Genomic DNA, 24,040 nt, shown 5'->3' on the forward strand with positions numbered 1-24,040 from the left:
TTGCCATTTTCTAAGTTGAGTGACCTTTCTGTGGAAGCCTATAGGTTTCAGGTACAGTTTAGGATGTATGTGTGTGGTTCGGGAGTAAAGTAAATGTGGCAAAATCAGTTCTTGTTTGCTATGTATTTGGAAGGTTTTTTTCAGGGAAAGATTCTCATGAAGGTTGTTCTCAGTGAGCTCAGGCTACTGCTGTAGTTAGAGCTAATGCAGAGGGAATCCTGCCCCCTTTGTACATTGATTTTCGAACAATGTTTCACAGGTTCTGTGGTGACCTTTTGGGAGTGCCATGATGAGGAAGGGCCAGGCCATATAAAGGTGGCTGAGGAGTCCCTCTATTCCTTTCTGTTCAACCAAGCATCTCTACTTTCTTCTGTTCTACTTTTTGGTTGCCATGTAAGATTTTTAACGATTTTATTTTTAAGTAATCTCTACAACCAACGTGGGTCTTGAACTCACAACCCCAGGATCAAGAGTTGCATGCTTTACCAACTGAGACAGCCAAGAGCCCCTGATAGGTTTTTAGAAGATAAATTCTGTTTGAATGCAAGAGGAAGCTCTAGTGAATGACTGTTACAAGGAAACAAGATTCAGCTCATTTTGCAAAATTAAACCAAGTTAGTTATTTTATTTTTGTCTCTCACATTATTCAACACTTTTTTAATACTTATCTGATAAAAAAATACTTACCTGATAAACTAGAAGAATTTCATTTTAAGATTAATAATTCTTTTATTTTACCAGATAAGTATTGGGATAATAGTTATCTTTAGGGCCAGACTAGAATATATTTTTCTCATCTTTATGGCCTAGTAGAGTGTGTGGCACTTAATAGGTACTCCATGAATGAAATAAATTCCTTTTCACAGGTGGTATGTACGTAGAGGCCAAATGACCACTTTCTATGATATTAAAAGGTGGTTTTATGCATCATTTCCTGTACTAGACTTTAAAATCAGGTAATAATGGTTTGCCAATAAAATTTTCCAAATTTCCTCTTATATGATGTATTGAGAACATTGCAAAATTTTTAACAAAACCCCACTAAAAACTGATAGCATCCTAAATTATAGATAGCATAGATAAAAATATAATAAGACATGGACATTTAAAACAATTTTTTTAATGTTTTATTTATTTTTGAGAGAGACAGAGCATGAGCTGGGGAGGGGCAGAGAGCGAGAAGGAGACACAGTCAAAGCAGGCTCCAGGCTCCAAGCTGTCAGCTCAGAGCCCAATGCAGGGCTCAAACCCATGAACTGAGAGATCATGACCTGAGCTGAAGTTAGATGCTTAACTGACTGAGCCACCCAGATGCCCCAACATGGACATATTTAAAAAAAATAGTTTTGGGGCTCCTGGGTGACGCAGTCAGTTAAGCGTCCGACTTCAGCCAGGTCATGATCTCGCGGTCCGTGAGTTCGAGCCCCGCGTCGGGCTCTGGGTTGATGGCTCAGAGCCTGGAGCCTGTTTCCGATTCTGTGTCTCCCTCTCTCTCTGCCCCTAGCCCGTTCATGCTCTGTCTCTCTCTGTCCCAAAAATAAATAAACGTTGAAAAAAAAATTAAAAAAAATAGTTTTAATCTTTATTCAGGTATAAAATCTAGATAGTAAAGTATTTAGGGAGCATTAATCTTTAGGAGACAACTTGATGAACTTATAGACACACACACACACTTGTGCAACCACTACCCAGGTGAAATACCTGGGTATTTTCCAGGACCATTTCCATCACTTTGGATGGTTCCCTCATGCCCTTTTTCTGTCAATACCTGCCTAATTTTCTCCATGGTAGCCCCATTATTTTGACTTGTGTCACCATAGATTAGTTTTGACTGTTCTTAAATTTCATGTAAATGGAAACATATAGTGTATATTGTTTTGTACGTAGCTTCTAACTTTTTTGTGTTTAGCTGCTCAAACTAATGACTATGAGATTTATTCATGTTGTGTGCACCAAAAATTAATATCTTTTTATTGCTGGATAGTGTTCCATTATATGGATATACCACAGTTTATCTGTTTTCCTGTTAATGGACATTTGGATTATTTCTAGTCTTTGGCTTTTTTTTTCTTTTTGCTTAAGTTGTATAGAATATGGAGAATATTATTTTAATAGATTTTGAGTATGTTCTGTTAAATTGTTAAGTGGATTTAACTCTATCCCAAATGTCTTTTTGTAACATTATACTTTATTAAATAGTGTAGTAAATATGATCTTCATATTAATGAAGAGAAAAATGAACTTGAAGTTTTATTTAATTGTATAGTAAATGAAAATAATGACTTATTTTAATCTCTGTATTTTATCTGTTAATTTTTTTATTGTGGTAAAATATTCATAATGTAAAATCTGCCATTTTTATCATTTTTAAGTGTACAAACCAGTGGCATTAAGTCCATTCACATTGCTGTACAACTATCACCACTTTTCTCAAAGCTATTTTTAAAGATCAATGAAAATGAGACTTTAAATGGACCCAAATGCACTCACTGAAGATTCAGAAATTATGAGATAATTTTGAAATTGTGTTTCTGTTACCACTGTGGTTTTAAAAAATATTTTCTTTTATGGCAGAGAAGATCTGGGTAAAGAAAGCTTTAACCCAGGCTATAAGGCCTCTTTTCTTATTCTGATTTCATGATGCCAGAAAGAGAAACTATACAGTTGGAAATATTTTCATAGTATAAACCCAGTCCTTTGGGAAATAAACCACAGGTTAATGAGAAATTTGTGCTATTTTTCAAAAAGTATGGATTGCAAATTTTCACTTAAATTCCCATTTATATCCCATTTATATTCTGCTAAAGTGTTGACTTGTCTGTAATGCTCACTTTGCTGATTTGCTTTCCTAGGCGGATATTTCTCTGTTCTCTGGGAGTATAACTCAGGTTGGAAGTCCTGTTGGCAGTGCAATGAACCTAATTCCTGAAGATGGGCTTCCTCCCATTCTCATCTCCACTGGTGTAAAAGGAGGTATGTGGACTTACATGTTTAAACAAGGATCGTGGGGTGGCTCAGTTAGTTAAGTGTCTGACTCTTGATTTCCGGTCAGGTCATGATCTCACAGTTTGTGAGATCAAGCTGCACTTTGGGCTCCATGCTGTGCTTGCTCATGCTCTCTCTCTCTCAAAATAAATAAACTAAACAATAACAACAAAACAAAAAAAAGAAACATTTAAACAGTCATAGTAATGGCAAGTATGCCAGATGTTATCTTCTAAGAGAGAATTTGAGTTTTAACTACCTTTTTCTTTTCCAACAAAGAAAACAGCTACTCAGTGGCATGAGAATAATTGTTGCTGTTACTGATAGTTTTAGAGTAAATTTTGTGTTTTTATAAGGTCATTTCATTCGTTGGAAGTATATACTATACAAATGTAGTTCATTGGCACTTTTTTCTCTATATTTTAAAGCACATAATACTCTTAAGAGTTGCTTATGGTTGTAGGATTGGCCCACCTGATAAAGTCAGGACATTAATGTAACTTTTTGTCTTGCAGTATAATATGCATTCAGAAATGTACATAAAGTAAGCAGAGACCGCTGAACTTAAGTAGCAATTTTATTGTTAAAAAAACATTTTTAGTGTTCTGGTAAGAAATAAAGTTTCTATGCAGCCAAAGGAATGCCTATCTTTATGTGAAAGTTTGTTGTTGATAGATCCAGATCAGCATTTAGTTAGTACATTTTTAGGAGATGATTTATCAATTATCTTTCCACACTTTTGTCCTAGTCTTTTACCTGGTCTCCTTGCCTTCATTCTTTCTCTCCTTTATTTTATCTTCCATGTTGTTGCCAATTATCTTTTTAAACATAGATATTATCATATATTGCTCTGGCTTAGAAGCATTCAATGGATTCCCAATGCCTTCAGTATAAATTACTTACTTTAGCATACAATGTTCCTTGTAACTTTATCTCAACTTTCCTTTTTAACTTTGTTTCTAGCCAATACCCCAGCATATTACATGCATACTCCAGATTATTTACTCTTTCTGAATATTCACTTTCTACACTTCCATATTTTTTCATATGCTGTGGAATAGTGGGGAGAGAATGGACTGGGCTGCAAAACTGAACAAACCTGAATTCTAATCCTAGTACCCTTATTTTCTAGCTGTGATCCAGTGGGTAGGTCATTTATCCTCTCTGAATCTTTTTCCTAGTCTTAAAAAAAATTATGTAACTACACCTACTTAAAAGTTATTGTGAATATTAAATCAGGTTTCATACTAGAAGTTATATAGCAAGAACAGTGCCAGGTGCAAAGTACTCATGTAATTAATATTTTCCTTATCTTCCTTTTCTCTGCCTAGCATACCCTTGTATAATGGAGACTCCTTGAAGAACTCCTCAATTTTTCAGAATCCCAGATTAATGAAAAACCCTTCTCTGAATTCTTACCTATGCTACCTCTGTAGTAGCATTTTTAATTCATCTCCATTTGAATTCTTATAGACCTTTACTGTACTAACACTTTTCTTATTGTAATTTAGATATTTTATAGGTCTGATTCTTTCACTTAGACCATGCATTCCTTCAGTCTTAATTTACGTTTCTGTCTTCTCCTACTATGGTGCTGGGCCTAGAGTGGGCTCTCAGCAACGTTGGCTGAAGGTATTATGCCATGTCCCAAATAGTTTAACAATGAATTTTCATATAAAGTTAAGCATCTTTTGATTATATAGTGCCTTTGCTACTTTACTACAACCCTCTAAAAATAGTCTTTTGTTAGTAAAATTATGACTTAAGTTTCAAATTTTGGTTATTTTGGTAAGTCTTAGATTTATAAGTTAAATTGGCCTACTCTATTGGTAAATAAGAGTACAAGGTTCCATTCTCATTAAATCTAATTATCAAAACCTCTCCTACTAAGAAACAACTAGTTATTACTGTCTCTTCACCAGAATTTTGCAATTTTGTATTCCAGTAGAATAACTTCGTACAAATATCTTCTTCTTTTTAAAAGTCACTTAGGGGCGCCTGGGTGGCTCAGTCAGTTAAGCGTCCGACTTCGGCTCAGGTCATGATCTCGCAGTTCGTGGGTTCGAGCCCTGAATTGGGCTCTGTGCTGACAGCTCAGAGCCTGGAGCCTGTTTCAGATTCTGTGTCTCCCTCTCTCTCTGCCCCTCCCCCACTCGCTCTCTCTCTCTCTCTCTCTCTCTCTCTGTCTCAAAAATAAATAAACATTTAAAAAAAAATAAAAGTCACTTAGTATTTCTCTTTTCAATAAATATTTTCATTGGCAGAGTAGACATTTCCCCTTACATCCAAAAAATAGTTTTTTCGTTTCTTTTTGTCAGTAGGAAATGGTATCTGTTCTCCCTGTCTATAATGATGCATTTTTTAAAATTTAATTCTGAATTAGTTAGCATATAGGGCAACAATGATTTCAGGAGTAGATTCCTTAATGCCCCTTACCCATTTAGCCCATCCCCCCTCCCACAACCCCTCCAGTAACCCTCTGTTCTCTATATTTAAGAGTCTCTTATGTTTTGTCCCCCTCCCTGTTTTTATATTATTTTTGCTTCCATTCCCTTATGTTCATCTGTTCTGTTTCTTAAAGTCCTCATATGAGTGAAGTCATATGATATTTGTCTTTCTCTAATTTCACTTAGCATAATACCCTCTAGTTCCATCCACACAGTTGCAAATGGCAAGATTTCGTTCTTTTTGATTTTCAAGTAATACTCCATTGTGTGTGTGTGTGTGTGTGTGTGTGTGTGTGTGTGTGTGTGTGTACACACCACATCTTCTTTATCCATTCATCCACCGATAGACATTTGGGCTCTTTCCATACTTTGGCTATTGTTGATAGTGCTGCTATAAACATCGGGGTGCATGTGCCCCTTTGAAACAGCATACCTGTATCCCTTGGATAAATACTTAGTAGTGCAATTGCTGGGTCATAGGGTAGTTCTATTTTTAGTTTTTTAAGGAACCTCTATACTGTTTTCCAGAGTGGCTGCACCAGCTTGCATTCCCACCAGCAGTGCAAAAGAGATCCTCTTTCTCTGCATCCTTGCCAACATCTGCTGTTGCCTGAGTTTTTAATATTAGCCATTCTGATAGGTGTGAGGTGGTATCTCATTGTGGTTTTGATTTGTGTTTCTCTGATGATGAGTGATGTTGAGCATTTTCTCATGTGTCGGTTGTCCATCTGGATATCTTCTTTGGAGAAGTATGTGTTCATGTCTTTTGCCCATTTCTTCACTGGATTATTTGTTTTTTGGGTGTTGAGTTTGAGAAGTTCTTTATAGATTTTGGATTCTAACCCTTTATCTGTTATGTCATTTGCAAATATCTTCTCCCATTCGGTCAGTTGCCTTTTAGTTTTGCTGATTATTTCCTTCACTGTGCAGAAGCTTTTATTTTGATGTGGTCCCAGTAGTTCATTTTTGCTTTTGTTTCCCTTACCTCTGGAGACATGTTGAGTAAGAAGTTGCTGCAGCCAAGATCAAAGAGGTTTTTTCCTGCTTTCTCCTGGAGGATTTTGATGGCTTCCTGTCTTACATTTAGGTCTTTCATTCATTTTGAGTTTATTTTTGTGTATGGTATAAGAAAGTGGTCCAGGTTCATTTTTCTGCATGTCGCTGTCCAGTTTCCCAGCACCACTTGCTGAAGAGACTACCTTTATTCCATTAGATGTTCTTTCCTGCTTTGTCAAAGATTAGTTGGCCATACGTTTGTGGGTCCATATTCTGGGTTCTCTATTCTGTTCCATTGATCTGAGTGTCTGTTTTTGTGCCAGTACCACACTGTCTTGATGATTACAGCTTTGTAATATAGCTTGAAGTCCGGGATTGTGATGCTTCCTGCTTTGGATTTCTTTTTCAAGATTGCTTTGGCTACTTGGGGTCTTTTCTGTTTCCATGCAAATTTTAGGATTGTTTTTTCTAGCTCTGTGAAGAATGCTGGTGTTGTTTTGATAGTGATTGTGTTGAATATGTAGATTGCTTTGGGTAGTATTGACATTTTGACAATATTTTTTCTTCCTGTCCATGAGCACGGAATATTTTTCCATTTTTTATGTCTTGTTCAATTTCTTTCCTAAGCTTTCTATAGTTTTCAGTGTATAGATTTGTCACCTCTTTGTTTAGATTTATTCCTGGGTATTTTATGGGTTTTGGTGCAATTGTAAATGGTATCGATTCCTTGATTTCTATTTCTGTTGCTTCCTTGTTCATGTATAGGAATGCAACCGATTTCTGTGCATTGATTTTATTTCCTGCAACTTTGCTGATTTCACGGATCAGTTCTGGCAGTTTTTTGGTGGAGTCTTTTGGGTTTTCCATAGAGTATCATGTCATAGGGTATCATGTCATCTGCGAAGAGTGAAAGTTTGAGTATAATGATGCATTTTATATGACTAATCAAACAACATGCAACTTGCAGGTTTTCAGTTCCTTTTCTGTATCTTTACATTCTACAATAGTTGTTATCCATGATTTTGACTTCAAGCTGGGAAGGCTACTGTCATTCAAAATGGCATGGCTGAATATCACGTACTGTGCTTTCAGGGATTAAATGGGAAAGGTTCTGTGCAAGGTCTCAATAACTTGTCTTTGTTTGGAATCTGTTGTGTGATTTACTGGTGATTTGGTGATTGATATATGTACTGAACTCTTGACTTAGAGGAAGTGTGTCATGAAACCAGTCACTTTATGATACTTTTATTATCTGGGTACATTTTTAAAGTTTAATTTTTTTAATGTCTATTTATTTATTTTGAGAGGGGGGAAGGGACAGAAAGAGAGGGAGAGAGAGAATCCCAAGCAGGCTACATGCTCAGTGCGGAACATGATGTGGGGCTCAATCTCACTACAGCAAGATCACCACCTGAGCTGATATAAAGAGTCAGTCACTTAACCAACTGAGCCACCCAGGTGCTCCTAAAGTTTAATTTTTTAATGGTAAAAAATTTCAACAGTACTAAAGGATATAGAATAAAAAGGATTCTCCTCTACCTCAACCCCTCAATGTCTTTTCATCCAGAGGTAACTATTTTACCTTCTATTACCACTTTATTGTATATCATGGTTTATTTCATTTTATCTTATTTTTTATTTAAATTTTAGTTAACATACAATACAATACTGGTTTCAGGAGTAGAACTCAGTGATTCATCACTTACATACACTCAGTGCTCCTCACAACAAGTGCCTTCCTTAATACCCATCACCCATCTAGCTCATCTCCTACACACCTCTGTCCGTCATGGATTATTTTAAATGTTGGCCTTAGAACATGTAATATGTAAAATTCTTCTTATGATAGTTGGTGAATTTTTTTAAATTAAAGGGCTGTCTTTAGACTATGGCATAAACCATTTTGTGGAGAAGCCTATACATAGGATAACCATGTTCTCATCCAAACTGGACTGGGTTACTTTTGAGAATGAAAGGGACACTATTAGCATGACACTAAGACAGCAGGTATAAACCTATGTTCACCCTAACTACAAATCAAATGCTTAATTCTTTCCTATGGATAATCAGCCCATTCCTCCATCAGATTTCTTTCTTGGTTTCTCCCTTTAACTAATCCTTTACATGTTTTGTTTGTTTGTTTGTTTGTTTTTCCTTACAGACTATGCTGTGGAAGAGAAACCATCACAGATTTCAGTAATGCAGCAATTAGAAGATGGTGGCCCTGACCCACTTGTATTTGTTTTAAATGCAAATTTGTTGTCAATGGTTAAAATTGTAAATTGTAAGTTAGAATTTTTTTTTAATTAAAATGAGATACTTTACTGACTCATAGATAATAAGTAAAGCTTACAAATTCGGTACACACAAGTATTTTTATATGGATGGATCCACAGCTTACTGAAAACTGGGTACGGAAGAAGTTGGTTTGTATAATATATCCCAGAGGACAACTATGGGACTAACTGAAACTCTTAAGATGAGATAGATGAATTTTCCATGGAGGAAAGCCAAACAAAAGTTGAACTGATCTAAGTTCTTCCTGAGATGGATGTACTACGTCACAACTCCCCACCAGAGTAGAGGAGGTGGATAAATTATCCAGGAGGGTCAAACAATTTACATGCTAGATTTAAATCTCATACACCTTAGTTGTGTGCAAAGCCTTATTTGAGAGAAATGTTAGTTAGCTAACACATAGTAAAACTTCAGTACCTTGTAAGTTAAGATTCAGAAACCTCTCAGTTCTTGGGGCTAGTTTCTTGGGCATCAGAATGAGTTAGAGGACAATTAGAATCTTGATTCTAAGACGGTGTTGGAAAATAGAGAATGCATTTATCCTGGATGAATGTTAATAGGCAGAGTTTTGGAGAAAGGAGGGAAGCACTGGGGAACTATCCTCTCATTCTCACTGTATACTTATTTTAAGTTGACCTCAGACACCAGAAACACCTATATGCTACTTCCTTTGAGGTTCTATATTAATAAAATATAGGTTTCTGGTTTACTTGTTAATTGTACCCTTGTATGTTTGGCCAGTTATTAATGCTTGCCTCCTTTCCTTCTAGAATCATATTTTAAAATAACTTGCTTGAAATTTCAGTTGACTGTATCTAGTTCATAATTTATACTTAGAAAATAGCTAACCCAGAATTCCTGAAGTGTACACCATCTTAATATAGTTGGATTGGGTGCTTCCTGTTTAGATACGTAAAGTAACATTCCCTAAAGTGAGAAAAAGGAATCTATTAGTTTTGATATACATTGTGATATCTATAATTACATTTGAATCCTATTTCAATTCCTTTGGGGATCCTATTGTGTTGGAGTATAAATAATAAAAGTGTCAAAGAATGACATATGGCTTGTGCTATTGGTTCTCCACAAAGCCTTAAGGTAAAGAAGTGGAAGTAAGTAGTCCAGAAGAGCCATCCTCCCACCACTTTCACCACTTTTTACAGAATGAAACCAAGTAAAATCATATCTCTGTTTATCTAGAATTTTCTCCCAAAAAGGACTGGCTGGTTTAGTCAGTAAGCATGCAATGCTTGATCTCGGGGTTATAAAGTTCAAGCCACACATTGGGTGTAGAGATTACTTAAAAATAAAATCTTAAAAAAAAAAGAAAAAGCTATAATCTTTCAGTCACAGATTAAATTTAAAAAGTATATGTAAAAGTATATATTTTTTAGGCCACAAGCTGAATCCAAAGCTATAATATTGGCTTTTATTGTTGTTGTTTCTAGTTTTACATAAATAATTATTTCCCTTGGTAGAGTGACTTTTTTAAAATACAGGTTGGGGGGGGAATATATTCTTTAATCATTATAGCCTAGGATACCTAGTTTTGTTTTATTTATTTTATTTTTAATGAAATGTTTTTCTTTAGTAATTACACCTTCCAATAATAGGAGTTAAAAGTTTTAACTGCATTTTCTTTTGCTTTTTTCTTTTACTTCCCTTCCAGTTGTTTTTCTAAGTATTTGCTTAAAGCCAGAGGCATTGGTATGTTTTATTTTCTACAGTTGTTTTTTTGGCTCAATGCATTTATAGTGCACAATTGAATTATATAGTTTCAGTATGACCTATATTGTTCTTTGCTGTATTATAACACAGGTTTCTCTGCATTTTTAAAGGAAAATATTAAGAAGAATGTCTTTATTTTTATATATTTATTCCATTTATAGATGTGAACAGGAAGTGCTGGTGTTTCACAACCAAGGGAATGCATGCAGTGGGTCAGTCTGAGATAGTCATTCTTCTACAGTGTCTACCGGATGAGAAGTGTTTGCCGAAGGATATCTTCAATCATTTTGTGCAGCTTTATCGGGATGCTCTGGCAGGTGGGGACGCTTTATGACTTAGTCTGCACCCTTTGTAAGATGATAAAAATTTTTGGAGTCAGATGCAAAATAACAATCATAATTTTGGAAGCCTGGCATTGGACTTTGGTATCAGTAGCAAGTTAGAACTTGCCAAGGTTTAAGGAAATGTAAATTTTAGTGCTTTACTTGGTGTAGTCATTATTATTTTACAGAGGCTGGAATCAAAGTTGTATGAGAATCCATTGACCATGATGATGTAAGAATATTTTCCTTTGAGTGGTTTAGGGGTCATGATATTGGTACCTGGTAGAAGGAAGCATAATCATAACTTACTACTTGTTTTTTCACTTAACAGTACCTATATAATCATAACGTAAATACTCTTTATTTAATTTTATAGTTTCAAAAGCCACTAGCATGGACAACTTTATTATGGTTTCAAAATAAATTATAAATATTGTTAGCCCTAATAATGTAAAAGTATGTGCATGGCTATTGGAAAAGACTAAGAATACTAATAGAAAGATATATTATTATAAGTTGAGAGAGAAGAAATATGTTTATGTATACATTTGGCATTACAAAGTTAACCTCTCCTGAATTAACAGAGGCAGTAAGAAGTGTTGTAGTTGAGCTATAACCTCATTATCATAACCAGAAGTAAGAAAACAATATCTGTAGTTGGTAAATAGAATATAAGAACTACAATAAATGAATAGAAGAGATTGTCTCTGAGGAACAAGCCTTGGAAAGGGGAGTGAGGTTGACCAGGCTGTTAAAATTATTTTCATGTATTACTTGATAATGTTTTATAAATATATTAAAACCATAAATTATTCATGCTTTCTGAATGCAGTAATTCCCCTTGTGGGATTCTATGCCCCCCCAAAAATACCTAAAATGTAAAATACACTTTGTACAGGAAGGTGTTTATTGCAACATTACTTAAATTTAACACAAAAATTTAGAGGTAATCTAAATGCCCAGCTATAGGTGAAAGGTTTAACTGTGTTATACTGATGAGATGTATGCATCTTTTTTAGATCATTTTTTAGCCATTAAACATAATATTTATGAACAGAATGTAGCAACATGAAAAATGCTCTTGAAGTAGGTACAAAAGCAGGATATAAATGGCATCTTTAGTGTGATTATAGCTTATGCATAAAAGATTATACCTTGATGTCTTAGTCTCTGTGATCATTCAGGTGTAATATGAAATGAGGACAAGGCAATACATTGGCAACTGACCACATACCTATGAAGTATCAGTCCTAAAATGTATGGGATTAATATGAAGTCAGGTGGAGCTGTCAGGCCATGTAATACTTGGGACCTAAATTTATTTCCAGAAATGAATTGAAACAGTCACTTTTCTCCTCAGTTTGGATGTATTCACATGTAAAAACTATAAACAGAGAAATGACATTGGGGGCCCAAGCAGTTGGGGGGTTTGAGAGGGAATTAGGGACAAAGGCATGGGAGGTTCATGAAGGTCTTGTTCAGAAGTCCATCCTTTATTCTTCAGACAATGAGGAACAATTGGAAAAAAATGAGGGACAGAAGCAGATTTGCATTTTAGAAAGATGACTTTAGAGGCAGTATGAAAATGGATCAAAGTCTATGTGTCTCGTGGCAGGTAAACTGAGCTAAGAAGCAGTGAATAAGCAAAAAATTATCATGGTTAAACACTAGACTACAACTCAACAATAAAAAAAATAAACTGATACATACAACATGGATGAATATCACAGACATTATGCTGAACAAAAAAGTCAGGTACAAAAAATTACATATTACATGATTCCATTCACATGGTTCTCTGGAACAGGCAAAATGAGTCTGTGGTGATAGAAATTAGATCAACGTTTCCTGGGGTGAGTTGGGGGTGAGTTGCCCCTGACTACAGAGGGGCCCTAGGAACTTTCTGGGATTATATAAATACTTATATACTATATAGTGTTAGGTATAGTAGTTTCATGAATGTTTACATTTGTCAAAACTCATTGAACTATGTACTTAAAATTGTTGGGTTTTATTGCATGAAATTGTATATACCCCAATAAGACTGACTTAAAAAGTTTTTTGTTGAGATATAATTGACTGTAACATTAGTTTCAGATGTAAAATATAATGATTCAATATTTGTATTTATTGTGAAATGATCACCATGGTAAGTCTAGTTAACATCCATTTTCATACAGTTACAATTTTTTTCTTACCAATGAAAACTTTTCAGATCTACCCTCTTAGCAGCTTTCAAATATACAATGCAATATAATATTATTATAGTTCCCATGCTGTACATACATCCTCAGTACTAATTTATAACTGGAATTTTGTACCTTTTGACCACTTTCACTGGTTTTACCCACCCTCTCAACCCCCATCCTTCACCCACCCATCTGTTCTCTAAATCTATGAGTACTACGGGGTTTTTGTTTGTTTGCTTGTTTTAGATTCCACATATAAGTGAGATCATATGTTATTTATTTATCTTTGGCTTAGTTTACTTGAAATAATGCTATCAGGGTCTATCCATGTTGTTGCAAATAACAGGATTTTCTTTTTTATGGTTGAATAATATTCCATTTTATATATGTGCACCACATTTTCTTTATTCATTCATCTGTTGATGGACACTTACGTTGTTTTCATGTCTTGGCTATTGTAAATATTGCTGTAATGAACATAGGGTGCAGATATCTTTTTGAGTTAGTATTTTTATTCTTTTCAGATAACTATCCATGAGTGGAATTGGCTGGATCATTTGGTAGTTCTATTTTTTATTTTTGAGGAGCCTCTATACTGTTTTCCTCAGTGGCTACACCAATTTACATTCCCACCAGTGGTGCATGAGGGTCTCTTTTCTCCACATCCTCACCAACACTTTGTTGTTTTTTAAAAAGCTATTGTTAGAATCCAGCAAGAAATTAAGAAATTATCAGGGTTTAATAAAGTAATTTAGTAATAATAGCAGTGGGAATAAAGAGTATCGGAAAGATAAAAGACAGTGATGTGTCATTTCAGTAGGATTTGGTAATTGTATGTGGGGGATAAGAGGGGTCAAGTCAGTGGCTTCACATTTCTGGCTTGGACATCTGAGTGGACTGTGTTCTTATTCATCGAGATAATAGAAGAAGAGCAGATCTGGCAGAGGAGTGGGAGATTGGTTCTTTGTTCAGTGTGTTGAGTTTGAAATATTGACAACAGTGGCGATATGTAAATAGACGATGAATATGTGGATATAGATGGACCTCAGGAAGTAGATCTGGGCTAAAATACAGATTTGGGAGACTCGGTGTTTATGTGATTATTGAAACTATGGTAGTGAATAGGACAGGCCAGTGTGAAGAGACTAGAGCTGAGAATGGAGCTCTGAGGAATACCAACAAGGAAAGGCTGTGGTCATTGCATGAGTCATTAAAGTACATGTTTACCATAAGTGGTTACTCATTTTCCAGAAGTATCCTTCTATACCAGTAGAGACCATTTTGAACTATCATATTAGAATGCAAAATTTCTACAACAAAACTTACTTTGAACCGACAGTAAGATAATAGTGAAAGTCTAAGGTGAGATTATAACACATGTAAGCTGTTTTAAATATTATCTGTAATATAGGATGAGGGCATGCACATATATATCTAAGTAAATGACATTTCAAAGGCATAAACAAGTAATCTATAAGGGTCTATCCTCAAATAGAAATCATTTTGCAGCTCATAAAAACTAGGAGGTATCTTTGATCATCTGGTACAAACTCTTCATTTTTTTAGATAGGGAAAATGAGACGTTTTTAGATGAGGAAAATGAGAGGTGTTAGTGGCTTGTCTAAATCACAGACTTAGTTGGTGGCAGAACTAGGACTAAGGCTCCCAGACTACTATTCTTTACATTATGTCAGTTGCCTCTATGTGTACATAGCAGTTTTAAAAAACAGGTATGCATCTGAGTTATACCAGTTTTAAGAATCCTGTATTTTAGAAATCAAAGTAGTAACTTGATATATAATTTCACTATATTTTTCTTTAATAAGTGGAAACATCTTTAATAAGTGGAAACATCTTTTACACCTAAATGTAACACATTGCGTGGAATTGGCAAATTCTGTCTTAAAATTTCCTGAATGTGAAAGCCTTGAATACTCTATCACTTGCATGGTGGTTACTCTGCCATAAATCACTCAAAAAGCCTTAGAAGCCTGGGATGCCTGGGTGGCTCAGTCAGTTAAGTGTCTGATTTTTTATTTCGGCTCAGGTCATGAACTCATGGTTTGTGGGTTCAAGTTCTGCATTGGGCTCTGCACTGACAGCATAAATCCTGCTTGGGGATTCTGTCTCTCCTTACTCTCTGCCCCTTTCCTGCGTGCTCACTCTCTCACATGCACTCAAAATTAAGATAAATAAACTTAAGAGAAAAAAAGCTCAGGGGCTCCTCGGTGGCTTAGTCAGTTAAGTGTCCAACTGAATCTCACAGTTCATGGATTCGAGCCCCACGTCAGGCTCTGTGCTGACAGCTCGGAGCCTGGAGCCTGCTTCAGATTCTGTGTCTCCCTCTCTCTCTGCCCCTTCCCCACTTGCACTTTCTCTCTTTCTCTCTCTCCCTCTCTCAAAAGTAAACATTAAAAAAAGTATAAAAAAAAAGTCTTAGAAGCCCTTGAATGAACTTTCTTTACAATTTCCTATGTATTTTTAATCTATATATATTTGATAATAATGTGTACATATGTGTTTCTTATTTAACATATATAATTTTTTTTGTCATGCATAGTTGCTTATGCTTTCCAAAGTGAGAGGGAAAATTACATTTTGTGAGTAATAACATTCTGAGACTTTAAGCATGCCTTCTGGTTATTATAATGCCATGGGAGATTCTAGATTATATATTGTTTCTTGCCATCTCCCCACCCTTCTTCTATCTTTTGTACTTGATTTTTGCAGATAGACATTCAGAACATGTGTTTGAATGAAATGAGAATTGTATCTACCAGATTATTATTTCTAGAGTTAATGTTTGGTTGTTTCCCTCTCTTACTCAAAACTTTTAATGAGCTTTATATTGCCTTCAGAATAAAATAAGTTTATTTATTTTGGGGTAGAGGGAGCTTCTGTGGGGAAGGGGTAGAGAGAGAGGAAGAGAGAAAGAAAACCAAGCAGGCTCTGCACTGTCAATGCAGAGCCCAGTGTAGGGCTTGAACTCATGAACTGTGAGATCATGACCTGAGCTGAAATCAAGAGTTGGAGGCTTAACCAACTGAGCCACCCAGGTGCCCCTCAGTTGTCTTAAGCCTTACTCAGAGATGACTTTTTTTCATGAACTCTTCGCTAATAATCCTCCCAGATAGAAGTAATCTCTTCTTCTGAACTTTTTAACTTACCTTTAAAAAATTATTTGATATATATAAAAGCATTTAAATATATTTTAAAAATAATTTTGGAAGTTGTAAAGCAAAATAACAAAATAAACACCCATAAACAAAATAGCCAATTTAGGAAATAATGACCAACCCCTTGAAGCATTGATCAGTGACCAATCTTGATTACATCTTCCCTCTAAACTTTCCTAACCTTTAGGTAACCACTGTCATCAGTCTTGTGTTAGTAGTTTTCATGCTTTTCTCTGTAATTTTATCACAAGATTATAATACATTGTTTTGCATGTTTTTAAACTTTATACAAATGGTATCACACTGTATATATTTTATGTGGGTTGCTTTTTTCATTCCACCATATGTTTCTGGCATATGTTCATAGCTCTAGTGTTCTAGTTCATTTCATTTGCAGCTACTGTTTTATACCTCTTATATAAATTTACCACAATTTATTCTCCTGATGGATAATTTGCTGTTCTTACCAGTTTATTATTATTCAGACATGTTCTCCAAAATTTTTGTACATGTACACTTAGTAGAATTGCTGGTTTGTAGGGTATGGATATCTTCAGCTTTATTAGATGATGTTAAACTGTTGCCCAGAGTAGTTTACCAATTATGCCTACCTGTCCCCATCCCTAGTATATAAGAGTTGCCAACATTTGATATCATCAGAGTTTTAATTTTTGCTCATCTGGTGAGTATAAAATAGTATTCATTATGGTTTGCATTTCACTAATTTTTTTTCTAGATTATCTGGGCTGTTTTTATTTTTAAAAATTTATTTTTTTAATTAATTTATTATTTATTTTTATTTCTATCCAAGCTAGTTAGTATTGTGCAATAATGATTTCAGGAGTAGAACCCAGTGATTCATCCCCTACATATAACACCCAGTGCTCATCACAAGTGCTCATCTTCCTTAATGCCCCTTGCCCATTTAGCCCATGTTCCCATCCGCAATCCCTCCAGCAACCCTCAGTTTGTTCTCTATATTTAAGAGTCTCTAATGTTTTGTCCCCCTCCCTGTTTTTATATTATTTTTGCTTCCCTTCCCTTATGTTCATCTGTTCTGTGTCTAAAAGTCCTCATATGAGTGAAGTCATTATGATATTTGTCTTTCTCTGACTAATTTCGCTTAGCATAGTACACTCTAGTTCCATCCACGTTGTTGCTGATGGCAAGATTGCGTTCTTCTTGATTGCTAAGTAATACTCTGTTGTATACCACATCTTCTTTATCCATTCATCAGTCAATGGGCATTTGGGCTCTTTCTATACTTTGGCTACTGTCAGTAGCGCTGCTATAAACATTAGGATGCATGTGCCCCTTTGAACAGCACATCTGTATCCTTTGGATAAATACTTAGTAGTGCAATTGCTGGGTCATAGGGTAGTTCTATTTTTAATCTTTTGAGGAACCTCCATACTGTTTTCCAGAGTGGCCGCACCAGTTTGCATTCCCACCAGCAGTGCAAAAGGGTTCCTCTTTCTCCACATCCTCACCAACATCTGTTGTTGCCTGAGTTGTTAATGTTAGCCATTCTGATAGGTGTGAGGTGGTATCTCATTGTGGTTTTGATTTGTATTTCCCTGATGATGAGTAATGTTGATCATTTGTTCATGTGTCAGTTGGCCATCTGGATGTCTTCTTTGGAAAAGTGTCTATTCATGTCTTTTGCCCATTTCCTCACTGGATTATTTGTTTTTTTGGGTGTTGAGTTTGATAAGTTCTTTATAGATTTTGGATTCTTACCCTTTATCTGACATGTCATTTGCAATTATCTTCACCCATTCCATTGGTTTACCATTTAGTTTTGCTGATTGTTTCCTTTGCTGTGCAGAAGCTTTTTATCTTGATGAGGTTCCAGTAGTTCATTTTTTGCTTTTGTTTCCCTTGCCTCTGGAGACGTGTTGAGTAAGAAGTTGCTGCGGCCGAGGTCAAAGAGATTTTTGCCTGCTTTCTCCTCTATGATTTTGATGGCTTCCTGTTTTACATTTAGTTCTTTCATCCATTTTGAGTTTATTTTTGTGTATGGTATAAGAAAGTGGTCCAGGTTCATTCTTCTGCGTGTCAGTGTCCAGTTTTCCCATCACTGTTTGCTGAAGAGGCTGTTTTTATTCCATTGGATATTATTTCCCGCTTTGTCAAAGATTAGTTGGCCATACGTTTGTGGGTCCATATTCTGGGTTTTCTATTCTGTTCCATTAATCTGAGTGTCCGTTTTTGTGCCAGTACCATACTGTCTTGATGATTACAGCTTTGTAATACATCTTAAAGTCCAGGATTGTGATGCCTCCAGCTTTGGTTTTCTTTTTCAGGATTGCTTTGGCTATTCAGGGTCTTTTTTGGTTCCACACAAATTTTAGGACTGTTTGTTGTAGCTCTGTGAAGAATGCTGGTGTTATTTTGATAAGGATTGCTTTGAATATGTAGATTGCTTTCGGTAGTATTAACATTTTAACAATATTTGTTCTTCCAATCCATGAGCATGGAATGTTTTTGCATTTTTTTTTATGTCTTGTTCAATTTCTTTCCTAAGCTTTCTATAGTTTTCAGTGTATAGATTTTTCACCTCTTTGGTTAGATTTTTAATTTCCACACAGACTTGGAAATTCCAAAGATAGGCAAAATGAAGTATATATGTCATTCTGAAGTAAGGAGAAAGGAGTAGTAGGGATCTGGAACTTCAAAGGAAAGGAATGCAATTCACAGGGAGATGAAAAAGAGTAAATGTTTCAAATGTTTGCTCGGCCACTCAGAAACAATGGGACATAAAGAACTTCCATCAAACAGGCCTTGGTAGGTTTCTCCCTATCATCCATACCTAGTTCAGAGTATCAAGTTATCTATGGTGATAGCTCTCTTCCCAGACCAGGTCCTTTATTTAATTTTTTTTAAGTTCATTTTTATTTATTTTGAGACAGCTAGAGAGCAAGCAGGGGAGGGACAGAGAGAGAGGGAGACAGAATCCCAAGCAGGCTCTGTACCATCAGCACTGAGCCCGAGGCAGGGCAGGAACCCACAAACAGATCATGACCTGAGTGGAAATCAAGAGTCTGATGCTTAGCTGACTGAGCGACCCAGGTGCCCGTATTTAATTTTTTTGTAGGCAGTTGTGGGGAGGTAAAGAGCTATTCCTGAACCTGCTGGGTTTTAATTGCTTGTTAACTCAAGATAATCTTCATGCCAAAGGCCCATCTTAGGGCAGCCTGTCCTCGGCTCCTATAGAGGTAAGGCTCTAAGTTTTATTGTTTTGGGTTTTTTTTGTTTGGTTTTGTTTATGGGCATCCAGTTGTTCAACACCATTTGTTAAAAAGACTATTTTTGGGGGGCGCCTGGTTGGTTCAGTCGGTTAAGTGACTGATTTCAGCTCAGGTCGTGATCTCAAGGTTCATAGGTTTAAGCCACGGCGTCGGGCTCTGTGCTGACAACGAGGAGCCTGCTTGCAGTCCTCTCTCTTGCCCCCACCCCCTGCTTGTGCTCTCTCTCTCAAAATACATATAAACTTAAAAATACCATCATTTTGACAATTACCTTGATACTGTTTTTGAATATTAGTTTATATTCTGTATATGGGTCTCTTTCTCTATTCTACTGATCTGTATGTGTACATGTATGTGGATTTAGTTTTATTTTTACTGCTGAGTACTGAAAGTGTACTTTTCATCTGAAAACACATTTCTTTAATTTGGAAAACTCTAGGTTATTATCTCTGAATATTACTTCTGTTTCATTCCCAACATTGTCTTCTTCCTTTTTGATGTTGGAGCCTCTGAACTCAGTCTTCAATATCTCTGAACTGTTGTTTTGGGTAATTTTCCTTTGCTTTTTGTGCTGGATCCTGGGGCACATTCTGTTTTCAAAAAACTTATTAAGAAGATATTAATATGAATTAATATTTACACTGACATATTAAGGTTTACACTGCTATTTTTTTTCAATGTTTGTTTATTTTTGAGAGACAGAGAGAGACAGACCGTGAGTAGGGAAGGGGCAGAGAGAGAGGGAGACACAGATTCCAAAGCAGGCTCCAGGCTCCGAGCTGTCAGCACAGAGCCCGATGCGGGGCTCGAACCCACAAACTGTGAGATCATGACCTGGGCCAAAGTCAGATGTCCAACAGACTGAGCCACCCAGGTGCCCCGTACACTGCTATTAATTTTTACCATTTAGATTTAACTTTGGAACAAAGCAAGAAGACAATTAAAATTATAAACACAGAATGTAAATATTAACCTTGTAAGTTAAGTCATTTTCACCTTTGAAAATTGCTTTTTGTTCCCTTTCAGTCATTTGCAATTTTATGTTTGCAGATATGTTTATCGTCTCTCAGCTGTTCCTTGGGTATCCTAAATCTAATCCTTGAGAATTGAGAGCATTTTTATATAGTATAGTCATGGGTATGAAGGCACAATTGAAGCTGCCTTAAACCTTCCAGTGGCTTCCCACTACAATTAGAATAAACTCCAAATGCCTTTGGCCTGCAAGATTTTATATGATCTAGTTCCTAAAGATTTCTTTGACCTTGTGTCTTACTACTCCTTAGTTTGCTTTAGCTACATTGATCACCTTTGTGACCTTTGAACCCATCAAACTCAGTCTAATACCTTGGCTTTTGCACTTACTGTTTCCAGACCTGGAATGTTGTTCTTTACAGATCTTTACTGGTTGGTGCCTTCTCTTCATTTGGATCTGTTCTCAAATGTTTCTGCCTCAAAGGATGTTTCCCTGAACCTCTTAGCTAAAGAAATATTCTCTTCCTTCCCTCCATCATCTTTTACATTACTTGCCTTGTTGTATTTTCTTCAAAATATTTATCACTGGTTTTACTAACTGATGTTGTTTGTCTTCCTCCTTTTGAAAATAAGCTCTATGAGGACAAGATTTACCTGTCTTGCTCAATTCTGTGTATCAGTCTTTAGAACAGTCTGGCACATTGGATAAGCTTAATTAAAACCAAACAAACAAACAAAACCTGTGGATTGAAGGAATCAATAAATTGACATGATGTCACTTATATGATCAATCCCTAAAGATTTCTTTGACCTTTCTCTTCCTATTCCTTAGTTTGCTTTAGCTATGTTGGTGCTTTTTTTGTCATTTGATGGAAAAGTACCCGGAGGAAAGGAGTCTTCAGAGAACACTTCTGTTAATAAAAATGCTGTGCTTATTATTTCTCACTTCTTGTTCCCTTTGGGACTTGGAGACCAGAGTAAAATACTTTTGAGGTCAACCAAAGAGTGTTTCTGAGGCCCAGTGTTTCTGGTCCTTGAGAAAGAAATACCATGGGTCACTCAAGCAGATTACTTGGGAAATTTCATATCTTTAAAAACAAATTTTTTTTTTGTTTTCTCTTTGCCACTCTCTTTGCCATTTCTCCTTTCCACCTATTCTGTTACTAAAATCTTCCTTACTTTGTATCTTTAAATCGTGGTCACCTGAGTTAACCCAGATAAACTTTTGGTTAATTTAAATTTCTTACATAGGTTTATCAAAAGACAAAGTAAACTTTAAAGTACTATATTATTAATTTGAATGTTATTAATAAATTTCATTCATCTATGAATTTTATTTTTAATAATTTTGTAATGTCACTAATAAAATTATAGGCCTCAAATACAATGGAGTTTGATCTTTTATTTTTTAATGTGAAAGTTTATCTCAATCTAAGAATATATATGCATACTCACTATTAAGTTAGAAAAGATGTATTTAGATATTTTTAAACCACCGTCTCTTGCCAATTTTCTATCCCCACAAGTATTTAGAAGAAAAATTATAGGTGAATTAGAGGAGGGGGGGGAAAGATTTTTAAATAGTCTGTCAAAGAATATAAATAATTGATAAAACATTTATGAAAACATGATTGGTATCCTATAAATGTTTGTGGAATGACTGGAAGTCTTTTGTGCATATTAGAAAATATTTTATTATGTGTATCTCTTTTTTGGACCAGTTCTAGCAGTACATGTTATATGGTAAATGCTTGATTGATCAGTCAGTGTCCAGTAATTGTTTCAGATTTTAGTGGCTTGCTGTTATTTCTCATGGCCATAAAAATTATACTGCTTATAATCTTTAGTATTTCTAAAGCAAGTCACTTTTTTATCTGTAATATAAGAAAAACAAAAATAAAAAACGTTTCCTAACAAGTGTGTTTCCAGAGAAGGAAGAACTTCATTGGTGTTTTCATCATCAGTAATATTTTTGCGTTGTTTTTCCAGTTAAAGAATGTTGTGTCATGGTTCAGATTTTTAGTCTCTTTTTGCAATTACTTGTGAATCGTTTTGGTTAATTAATTTTGTATCTTTCTATGAGCAGAGGAGCCATGGTATTGCTGCTTTGCAAGTAATTTTTCAGCCAATGAGAAGTAATATGGAATTATTTATGAAGAGGTGATTTAAGACTAATATCTTGTATTTATTGAGCACTTACTACATGCTAGGCCATATATTCATTGCTTTCTGTGCACTGTTTGATTTCTTCTCAACTAGAACTCTGTGAGATTCTTCTTGTTCTTGTCCCAGTTTTACATATGAGGAAACTGAGAGGCACTGAGGGCATAATGAGGGCATAAGTAACTTGCCAAAGATCAAATACGTGATAAATGGCTGAACTCAGGTTTGAATTCAGCTATATCTCTAAATCCCGTGTTTTAAAAAAGCAATAAACTGCCTCTTGAACTTTTTGAAGTTACATAGTAAATCTCACAGATACTCTAAACTGAGGAAATGACCTTTAATGAAGTACTCATGCTTAATTTTGGTTTACTGTATTACAAACAACACCAAGGGACTATTTAAATTCTTTTGATGTTTAGTTATGTTAATATTCATGAATATTAATATTTCTTAAAATAAGTGAGGCATTTGTTCGGAATTTTTTTCTCTGATTTTATCTTTTTATTAAAAGTTTTTTTAAATGTTAATTTTTGAGAGAGAGAGAAACAAGTGCAGGTGGGGGAGGGGCAGAGAGGGAGACACAGAATCCAAGCAGGCTACAGGCTCCGAGCTGTCAGCACAGAGCCTGACACAGGCTTGAACACACAAACTGTGAGATCATGACCTGAGCTGAAGTTGGACGCTCAACCGACTGAGTCACTCAGGCGCTCCTCTCTGATTTTATTTTTAATATTAATATTCTCACACAAAAATCACCGAAAATAGGGGTAGGGTTGGGAAGAGAGTGCAGTGAGACGGGGCAGGACTGTAAAGTCCCCACCCCTCCGCAGCCCCACTGTGGGAGAAAAAAACATCTACGAAACAAAATAAAGCCCCAGAGAAACTCATCCCAGGGTGTCCCTGCCCCAGTGAGGCCCTGGCCGTGAGCTCGTTCCTGATTTAAAAGAAAAGGGAGGGGAGAGGGGTGTGAGGGGAAGGCCCTTGTTTTTAAAATTGGCGGGGGCTGGGAAGGATGGGGTTCCTTTTCCTCATAGTTCTTTCTTTAAAACTCCATTTGAGTTAGTTGTGAGGATTGATAAATATGCTTTGAAACAAAAGGAAGCTGTTGTTGCATAGATATTTAAGTTGTTTTTGAATTGAATTTAAAGATAGTTCTTTGCAAGCACTTTGAAAAACAAAGTTTAAATTACAGATTAAGATGGAAAATTGGAAATTACTATATACTTTTAAAGACAGTTATGATATTGCAAGGCACTTCACTTCCACTCCTAAGCTTCAGTTTCTTCATCTGTAAAATAAAAATCCCAAAGTTCAGGGAAATGATACCTGCTCTGTTAACCTAGTGGCACTGATCTGATGATTATCTGGTTAAGGCCATGTAAAATTGCCTTGTAAACTATTGGTACAAAACCTTTGACATCCTTGCCAGGTCATTTAAACACAGAAGCATGAATTGGTATCTATTTTATTTATATGAATTCTTCAGTGGTCTTGGGGTGTATAGAATTA

The 24,040-nt window shown here is 35.6% G+C and overlaps 1 protein-coding gene across 3 annotated transcripts in view; it reads left to right on the forward strand.

The window, feature by feature from the left end:
- Positions 1-24,040, forward strand: part of ZFYVE9 (zinc finger FYVE-type containing 9) — a 220,095-nt gene that overhangs the window by 131,571 nt on the left and 64,484 nt on the right. For all 3 annotated transcript variants that reach the window (XM_043574953.1, XM_043574954.1, XM_043574955.1), the window contains 3 exons: positions 2,853-2,973; positions 8,590-8,712; positions 10,616-10,771. In XM_043574953.1, the coding sequence (XP_043430888.1) occupies positions 2,853-2,973; positions 8,590-8,712; positions 10,616-10,771 (400 nt within the window). The remainder of the gene's footprint in view (positions 1-2,852; positions 2,974-8,589; positions 8,713-10,615; positions 10,772-24,040) is intronic.

Source organism: Prionailurus bengalensis, chromosome C1 (genome assembly GCF_016509475.1).
Source record: "Prionailurus bengalensis isolate Pbe53 chromosome C1, Fcat_Pben_1.1_paternal_pri, whole genome shotgun sequence".
NCBI lineage: Eukaryota > Metazoa > Chordata > Mammalia > Carnivora > Felidae > Prionailurus > Prionailurus bengalensis.